General features: G+C 37.2%; 1 protein-coding gene across 1 annotated transcript; it reads left to right on the top strand.

The window, feature by feature from the left end:
* Window positions 1-2775: 2775 nt before the first annotated feature.
* LOC119647297 lies at window positions 2776-3906 on the top strand. The gene is made up of 3 exons (XM_038048200.1): window positions 2776-2944; window positions 3072-3202; window positions 3298-3906. The coding sequence occupies exons 2-3, from the start codon at window positions 3191-3193 to the stop codon at window positions 3634-3636; spliced, it is 351 nt and encodes a 116-aa protein (XP_037904128.1). The 5' UTR covers window positions 2776-2944; window positions 3072-3190; the 3' UTR covers window positions 3637-3906.
* The last annotated feature ends 6402 nt before the right edge of the window (window positions 3907-10308 follow it).

The raw sequence follows: 10308 nt of genomic DNA on the forward strand, positions 1-10308 counted from the left end.
GACTACTAGATTAAATGCGGGATGCATTAAAACCACCCTTCGGTCTAATTGCTGCTAAAGGGTGCGATACTCTATGATGTCGCAAAGGATAGCCAGTAATATCACATCGCATCTGTTTTAAATTTAAATATTTCATTATTCATTCTAAATAACGCATATTCAATTCATTCATTCAATTCACAAATAATTGCTGGCAATCTTTGTTCTAATCTTAGTTGTTGAGTTGGTGACTCTTCTCCAAATCAAACTGGCTCCTTGTGGTTAAAGAATATTGTGAAGCGCTTAGGCAGACTCCCCATGAGCTTTAAAATAGCAAAGTCTTGATTACTTGAACAACATTAAACATTTAATTTGTCGAACATCACTTACATGTACAAATTTTCCTTCCGTTGTAAAATTCTTAATTATGTTCATAAAAAATTCTGCATTGTGCCTTTGTCAAGATTCTGCTCACACCAATTTTCCATAAATGAGCAATATTGTGTGAAAGAATGTTAACCTTTATTATACAAAAGAATTTGAATAACTGGCGAATGAGGAACAGAATAGGAAAAGTCAATTTGTGTTTGCAATATTCGCGAATTTCATTTGTATACATGATTAAGTTTGATAACTTATACATAAATTGCTGTGAGTCAACTTTGCGCTATAGATTGTTTGGATACATTATATAGTTCTAACCACTAGGAATCTCCTCAAGACGGTTCTGTAATTGCTTTTTTCTTTTCATTAAAATAATGCTAAACAGTGGATCTGCCTTCGTTGGTTCTCGAAAAAGTTTTCTAGAGAATAATTTTATTTGATTATTCTTTTATTCAATTCAGTTAAAACTTCTAATTGATTTCTTTTAGTGCCTTAACATAATGAAGTGTAATTAAGCAGATAATAATTTGAAGTCGAACTCATGATCTGAAGTTTTCATTATGTTTGGCTAATATTGTTCCATTGAGTCGAATAAAATTCGAAGTATTGCGAAAATATATTTATATTAATAATATAGTGGCACTTTGAACTTCCTGACCAAAGGTACAAATATTCTACAAGCAAAAGGCAAATCCAGCTGATTATATTAGTAGAGGTATATTCCCAATAAAGTTAATTAAAAATAAAGTGTGGTAGAATGGTCCAACTTTTAGTCTTGGATTTTATATAAGGTGGTAAAATTTCGTAAAAGCAAAGTTGACTCACACTGAAAAAAAAGTAGTGGATCCAAATTGGTAATTTAGAGTTTTTAAAGAAGTACTCTTCCTTTTCAAAGACAAAAAGGATTCTAGTTTACATTTTGAGATTTTTCATAGCTTTGAAAATGCCGATTTAATTTTTAACTTTGAGCGAGCTAAGAATCGTGGAAGTGAAACTAATAAAATACATAACGTATTAAGTGAATTAGAAAAAGGAAAAGATCTTAAATCATTCTTTTTTACTTCTTTGTGATCAGAATAAAACAGTTAGAGTTGAAGGGCGGATATATGATTATATAGAGAATTTAAAGTTGAAGTTACAATCAAATCATGGGCAATTTGCTTGAAATCATTTAAGACCAAGTAGGATTTCCTCAGTTGTGAGTGTAAATCATCAAATTACTGTCTGTTGCCTTTTTGCGACATTCGAAGATTTATCAGTAACCGAGGATTCTTCTTGAGACTATATTGAACTAATGAAGCTAACTCTATACTATATATAACTATATACTATACTATGAATGAGATACCTTAAAAGCATATAATACAATTCCCTAAATTTTGTATGAAATAGAATGAAATTTAATTCCCAATCGGTGGGTTGTTGAAAAGAAAATATTAGACCGGTGAAAATGTATTTCAAAACAAAAAAAAAAAGAAATATAATAGGATCTGTTTATTTATTGAAACTTAAAGGCGAATTACGCCTATTTCGAATAGTTCAAACGAATTGACTATATTGACGCTATGTCTTTTTAATGATGGTGATTCCCTAAAACTATATATGCACTTAAATAGATGAAAATATTGAATACACAGATCTATGTGCAACAATAAGTTAAATACGCAAAACCTTAGAAAAAAATGAACAAATTGGCGAAAAGATATTTAATTTGAATAATTAAATTAAATTAAAAAAAAAAACAAAGTCAATATTGAATTAGATATCGCTATTGCAAAAGATCAATTCCCGCAGCAGTACAAATAACAAATATAATATTCAATCAATTTTTCAAATGAATAAAGGCACTGCTGCCCGGGGAATATGTTAAGTGGTGAAATCGAAATGTTTAAAAAGCTAAAATTGAGACAAAATATGAGCTTTATGTCTCTCACTTATTTCGTACTCGGAATGTGCAATGAGAGTTAACGTGTCTCCGACTCATTGATTATCAATACGCAATCGGATGAAAACTATTTAATTACATAATTGATGTGGAAGAGGTTTAGTTAAACGTGTAGAACGAGCATGGTAACACGCAATTAGTAGACGTACTAACTTGTTGCCATAGCTTGCAATCCTACACAAATGAGAAAATTCGGAATGGATCTTGACGGAGATCTTCCAACAATACATGTGTGTGGTGAATATGTGTGTGTGAAAACAGGTTTAGCTTGAAACCCTTCCACTTGTCCAGTTTTACGCTTTAAGATAAGAAAGGATCTCAATCGGAGATACGCCGTGAAAGAGTTGAATAGAAGAAGATATAGAAGAGTGTAGATCTTGAGAAATAAAGACAAAGTGACGGAATTATTTTGTGTTTCTTTTTATAATTGCGCGTTTAAGTACTTTACAGTATTAGATAAAGAAAAACTTCCCTACTCTACACCGGAGGAAGCTTTAGCATTTTCTAAGGTGAAGGTTATTTCCAATGATCTGACTTTATTGTACATTGTTAATGTTCCGATAACTTCTGAAGAAACATTTGCCAAAATTTTAGTAAAACCGGTCAAGAAAGGAAATGCAATAATAGAAATCTTTAGTAAGTTTATTATGAAAAATGAAAAGAAAATTTATAGCATTGTAAAAGAATGTAACAATATAAACAGGTTGTCAATATGTAATCAAATGAACTTAATAGATATCAGTAACACTTCTTGTATTCCTAGATTATTATTGAGCTCCGATTCCAGTTGCAATAAAATTAGCGGACAGCAAGTACCGACATTGGAAGAAATTACATCCGGCATACTTCTCGTAAATGATTATGAGGGACCCGTAAATATCAATGAAACTTCCCGTGAGCTAAATGGCACTTTTATCATAAAATTCGAAAATGCGACGATCAATCTGAATGGCCAGTCATTCTCATCTAATGATGCTTCATACTTACAGCCTCTACCTGCAATTTTCCAGCCAACACCACGAGAGAAGCAGTACAAAGAGATACTTTCATTGGAGTCAATCAAAGAACTTCATATTAACAATTTCCACGAGATTGAGCTTATGAAAACCGAAAATAAGATCGTCAAACTTACCAACTGCGGTTTCGCCATGGTTATAATTATCATCGTGATCGTCTTCCTAATTAACAAATTCCTGGGAGGAAATCGATCAACAATCAGTATCACGCAAAACACAGAAACCGATAAGATGCGACATCAACATCCGGCAACCATCAGTATCCCGCCACCTTCGAGTACGCCAAAAATCTACAGTAGTCCATTCTTTTGATCCTGATGAGGACATCAGGAAGCTAGAGGGGGAAGAGTTAACGTCAGCATATTAACTTCAGCATAGACATCGATATCGACCGGAAAGACAACACGCGCGGTATCACCTGAGTCAGCGGTCATCGATACAGGTGAAATCAAAACAAATGCATAATTGGCAAATTGCAATAATTCGTGCTACTTTTCATGTTTAGTAGTAAGAATTCGGTAGTTAGTCTTTAGCAGTATATTGTAGATTACACATCTCGAATAATAATTAAATTTTTTTTAAATAAAATCGTTGATGGTTCTTTAACTTATATATACACACACTGTAAAGGAAAAAGTCTCAAACAGTTTCTAAGAATGTTTTCATCACGTGGTCTACATGCAAACGACAATAGAATTGTAGACACAGCAGTCCTCAAAGTGGTGGGATCAGTTATAATCAGCGATACCGAGCTCTGATTGAAGATATAAAAGCGTAGTCACTAGTTACTAAATTTTTCCAATGCTCGAGGTTTACCACTTTTGAGTTATTGAAATTCATAGTTATCCGTTTTCACTTTATTGTATGTTCAGTACCTATCGCTGATTTAATTTGATGATCGTAAGTTTTTTGGCCTGTGCTAACGAATTCGGTAACAAAAGAATCATTTCCGAAGAAGTCAATTTCGTTTGTAAGATTCCCCAGAAATTCAGATATAGGGAAGGTAATACGATCAGTCTTACTATCTATGAAAGTCGAGCTGTCACAATACAAGTAACATACTTCCTACTTTTTGTAGAGCCTCGTAAAGTTTATGCGTGGTTGTGTAAGCCGCAATAGCAATATTTACATGAGACAGCATATTCAAATTTCGCTCTAGATATCTCCATGTAACCCACATTAATAATAATAATAATCGTTGGCGCAACAATCCATATTGGATCAGGGCCTTGAAGTGTGTTAGAGCACTTCATTCAAGACCGTAACGGTACACTAGGAGGCAATGTGGTCAGCATTGCGCTCGCCCGAGATTATTACCCTGATTTGACTCAGGTACTCATTCACAGCTGAGTCGACTGGTATCCGACGTCAAATCACGATGCAAATTCCACTGCCACCAGTGAGATTTGAACCGCGACCTTCCGTATGACAGCCTAGTGCTCTAACCACTGAGCTATCCGGACATCCGGTAACCCACTTTGTCTCTTCATTAATGGATATTAAAGAACATACCTCTATAGCGAGGAATTGTAAAAAGTTGTTAAAGTTCTCGAAGTAATTGAAGACTTTGGTTTGTGCTCGATTCCCTCACTTCCCCCGGAAAGAGTTTAAACAATTTTTTGCCGTATTTCACCTACCCGGATTTTTGGGCTTTGATTTTCATCGAGAAAAATCAATCAATCAATTTTCCTTTGATTGATAGGATAGTTTGAAATTTTCCTTCTGGACTTCTGAATTAAATTTATCCCCCTAACTACCCGCTTCCTGTTAAATTTTCAGAATCGTGTTGACGTAATCAGCGAATAGTCCTCCACTTTTTGTAGTGGGATCGTATCTCCACCCCTCGTATACTTTTTCAATTTTAAATTAAATAGCATATCACTTCATCATTTTCAACTTTATGGTACAAAGAAAATCCTCCGAAAACGGCATCACATGAATTAAATGGAGCTAAAATATTAACAAATTTCGCATCTAACTGTTGTCGTATAACAATGTACTTCTTCAGAAATTCTTTGAATTGACATTCCCAAGTATGCATCAAATTATAGTCACCACCACCAACGGCGCAAAAACCGGTATCCGGTCCAGGCCTGCCTTAATAAGGAACTCCAGACATCCCGGTTTTGCACCGAGGTCCACCAATTCAATATCCCTAAAAGCTGTCTGGCATCTGGATGGTTCTTCCCATGATGTCTATATCGTCAGCATAGGCCAGTAGTTGGGTGGACTTAAAGAGGATTGTACCTCTTGCATTTAGATCAGCATCACGGATCACTTTCTCAAGGGCCAAGTTAAAGAGGACGCATGATAGGACATCTCCTTGTCATAGAACGTTGTTGATGTCGAATGGTCTTGAGAGTGATCCTGTTGCTTTTATCTGGCCTCGCACATTGGTCAGGGTCAGCCTAGTTAGTTTTATTAATTTCACGGGGATACCGAATTCTTTCACGGTCGTGTACAGTTTTACCCTGGCTATGCTATCATAGGGGGCTTTGAAGTCGGTGAATAGATTGTGCAACTGTTGTCCATATTCCAACAGTTTTTCCATCGCTTGCCGCACGGAGAAAATTTGATCTGTTGCTGATTTGCCTGGAGTGAAGCCTCTTTGGTATGGACCAATGATGTTGTGGACGTATGGGGCTATCCGGCCTAGCAAGATAGCGGAGAAGATCTTATAGATGATACTCAGCAACGTGATACCACGGTGTGCACGGTGTGATATCTCGCTTTTTATGTATGAGGCAGATAATACCTCATTGCCAATCGTCAGGCATTGATTCGCTATCTTAAGCACAAGTTGATGAGCCACTTCTAGTTCACAGACTTGTTGGTTCTCCCAGGCTTCCTTTTTTCGTCTGTGAAGTCACTTCTCCGCTCGACGGGGTTCGTGATAAAACTCTGCGCGTGCCCGCGTTCTTTGAGATCAAATTATAGTCACAACAATAAATTCAATTCTTCTCTTCGTACTTTCATATCGTTTTGACAAGGTATCAAGGTGCTTCTAATATTTTGAAACATTCTCAACAACCATAGTAAAAGCAACCAAAAAATTCATCTTCTTTTTCTTCAGCCTTTGTCCCCTTCAAAAGCGGGGTCGGCTCGTCGTGATCGGTTTCGCCATTTGGCTCTATCGAATGCCTGATGTGGGTGCAATCTCGAGGCTTTTAAATCCCCATCTAGCGTATCAAGCCACTGTTGTTTCGGTCTGCCTTTTGGTCGTTTACCATCAACTTCGCTGTTCAGACAAATCTTGGTAAGTGAATTCTCGTTAGCATGAATTGCGTGACCATACCATCGAAGACGCCTCTCTCGCAACTTTTCCACGATCGGTGCAACCCCATAACTATCGCGGATATCCTCATTTTGCATTTGGTCAAAACGTGTCACGCCACTAGCCAACGTAACATCTTCGTCTCCATTACATGGGGTCGCGAACATATGATACACAGGAAGATTACCGACAACCGAACTCTGCAACTCAAATAAAACATTCATTTTTCACTACATAACAAAATTATATATTTAAATGATTTGCCTATATGAATATAATTTACTAAATTCAGTTCAAATTTGCTATTCTATACGACTCGACTGCATATTTCTATAATCGAAATAGAATAAATTATAGTCAGCAAAATTTGTAAAGATATTTGTGTGTACTCGAACTTCCAACCTCTTTGGTGGTTGAGACAGAAGAGACCGGCTTATTTCCATGCGGTCTTTTCTGTCCACCACTTCATCCAGGTTGCCTTAATGCATGAAGCAATTTTATAACGCAGATCTCCATTGGCTGATAGCGTATTTCAATCGCTCAGTTTTGGGCAGATCACTGCCGCTGACAGTGATTCTGCCTGTTTCATGGGGATCTGTCGTCAAAAATTCAGTTTCATTTCATTTTTGGACAAGCTGCTCAAGGTCATTTTTACTATTAGATGCTAGGAAAACATTATCTGCATAAAGCAGTGTGTAGGGCACTAGGCCTTGAATGTCCTATGTGACGATGTCCACAACAAGAACAAAGAGGAGTGGTGGTGATGAATACCAACAGAGACACGAATCGTGTGTGTGTGATCAATTCTTCTTTCTTCCCACGAAACCGCTATCATTTAATGCGCCGTTGGCCAATGCGTTTTTCATGCCGTTTTATTGGTGGCTTAACTTGCACAACAGCAATCAATGGCCGATGTCTCATAGGGAACGGCTTTGCAATCAGTGACAGTGGTAGAATGTCAGCGTGTTATGAGAATATAGTCGATTTGCGTTTTACTGTTCCCACTATAAAATGTAGGAAGATAAGACAATCGTTTGATGAACCATGTATCCGTAAATACAAGGTTATCGTCTGCGCATAAGCGGTGAAGAAGTAAGTAGTGCGTTCAGCTGATATAATGATAAGCTTCATCAGCCAATCATCAAGAAAACTCTGTGAGATGGCAATGCCAACACCATATTGATTGTGTGGGCTACCAAAATAGAGAAATTTATAGCCATTTTTACCGCGTTCGCGTTCATTGTCGCAGCTTTTGGCACCAGACCATCGAGTTTCTTGCAGAGCGCAGATACCAATGAGCCTTTTCCGAAGGTGATTCTGAGACTTGTAATACCCCTGCCTAGGCATTATACTTGAGGTATTTTCTTGGTGAAAATTTCGCCGGAATACTAACATACATGTTGATGCAATTGTTAGGGATTCAATTAAAGGATTGATACATGTTATTAGAAAAACTCCCGCATGAACTTGTTGCAACCCAGACTTAAAATGTTCACATCGTTCTTACAATACAAAAGCATCTCCTTTTTATTTTCGAAGATCCCTTGTGATACTGCCTTATACCACTGGTGGTCATTGCTTTAATTTACCTTCACATTTCCGAGGAAGGATATTTACCAACATAATTTATATTGTCTATAATGTTAAGAAAGTGTGTGTCAAAAACGCTGGAAAATTTCGAGAAGAAGAAATTTCGCCAAAAAAATTTAGAGAATCGATAAATACGAATCGTCCAGATGTTAACCTCATTATGTTCGTTCCATTCATTAGGGAATTTATATCTTTTTTTCTAGCTAATAGTTCGGAAATTATAAAGTGGTCATCATAACCCTATAAACTATTACAAACCTCCCAGTTACACGTGTTTGATCACCATTGTGTTCAAACACATTGCACTGATCTTGTATATCATGATGCGATTTGTATCGTTTTATATAACATAAATGATCTGACGGAACAATTTTCGAACAAGCCTGACAAAAGAATTAATCGCACTTGTGATTCCTTTCTTTCCTGTGTTCGAGATTCAAAAATTTTGTACACATTGCACATATCTTTAATGTATCTCATACTGTTTTGGCTGTAACCATGTTCTGAAAATGGCTACTGAAACAGTTTTGACCTCTAAAAGATCGATTACAAGCATCACAATTTACTATTTCTTCAACAATTGTACAAGGTGGAAAAAAAAGAAAATAGGGACACTTCATTTCACCTTTGTGTTAATATATGCTACATGAGAGACAATAAAGATCAGTAACCTTGCCAACATTTATTACGCTCTTCTTTCTTTTCAAAACTTCAATTTCATTAACAATGGCTCCACTTGTATCCCCGCCTCCGAATCGGAAATTAATAATTTTTGCGTTCATCTGTATAACCTCTTCCGATAATAAAACAGTGTTTAAATGATTTACGTTTGATATCAAGTCGAAAATGTATCTTCCACTTAACTCACAGGAAGGTCTTAAAGTAGACCAAATTTACTTTATTTCCGGAAAGTTTGGAAGCATAATCGTAAACTGACTTGACTACCGGCCACCGAGTTTGAGATATCTTTGATGATGTTGTCGAAAATTTTTACTAAAGCATTCGTAACCACCTTGATACCATTACCGAAGTCTTTTATACAATACTTTAACTTAAGGTTTTTTCTTTGGCCAACACATTATATAAACTTCACTTGTCACAACCATATTGCACGTGTTGTTTAAAACTTCACTTCATACCTATCATCACTCCAAAGTTTTTGATGATGAAATGATGATTTGATTGCCAATTCTAATTGAGGGGTAATTTTGCTTCCGGCGCTTTGTGATGAGGACTGTTTTAATTTTTTTCTCCGCAAGTGCCAGTCCAGCGCTCTCCAACCTCCTTTTGATATTTTGCGACTACAACTAATGCTATATCATCGGCATAACCCACCCCCGTGGCCTCCAACGGAAATAACGTGCTACTTGGGTCCATTACCGGTGTGATACCAAAGCGTTCGTTTTCGCAGGTAGGTGTCGACAGTAGCTGCGAGATAGGTGGGAACACCAATTGTTGCCAAGCACTTTCGTATAAGGTTCCAATTAGCCGAAATAAATGCATTCCTTTATTTTCAGGGTCACCAACACGGAATGTTTGCAGGTACAAACCCTTCCGTGAATTACATTTTCGGCCAAGCCAGTAACCATTTTGATGGCGTCAATGGTTGATCTGGCTTTACAGAACCCATAACGCCGAGCTGAAAGGCCTCCTTGGCTCTCGATAATCGGGAGTAATCTTTTGTAAATTACCCGCTCCAACTTTTCCCCATAGTGTTTAGAAGACATGTACGTCTATAGGAGGATGGTTCACTTGGAAGTTTACAGCCTTAGCTAGCAGCACCAGCTTCTGGAACTTCCATGCCGCAAGGAATTCAGCGAACATATCTGATCTGGATTTTATGGCGAACTTAAGGGCTCAGTTCGGTATGTTGTCCAGGGCGGAGCTTTCTCATCATCTATTCTGCTGCAGATCTGCAAAAGTTCGTCCGTGGTTACTCCCGGAATTACTGTCACATTCAGAGATCTTTCAAATGTGTCACTGCCCCACTCTTGCTAGGGGAATAACCCCTGGATGATTTTCAACAAGACAGTAGGGCACGTGATCTGTGGAGATGACCGGCCTATCAACCGTCCCATCACAATTCCATAGGCGCTCCACCACGTATTTACATCTGCTTC

This window comes from Hermetia illucens, chromosome 1 (genome assembly GCF_905115235.1).
Source record: "Hermetia illucens chromosome 1, iHerIll2.2.curated.20191125, whole genome shotgun sequence".
NCBI lineage: Eukaryota > Metazoa > Arthropoda > Insecta > Diptera > Stratiomyidae > Hermetia > Hermetia illucens.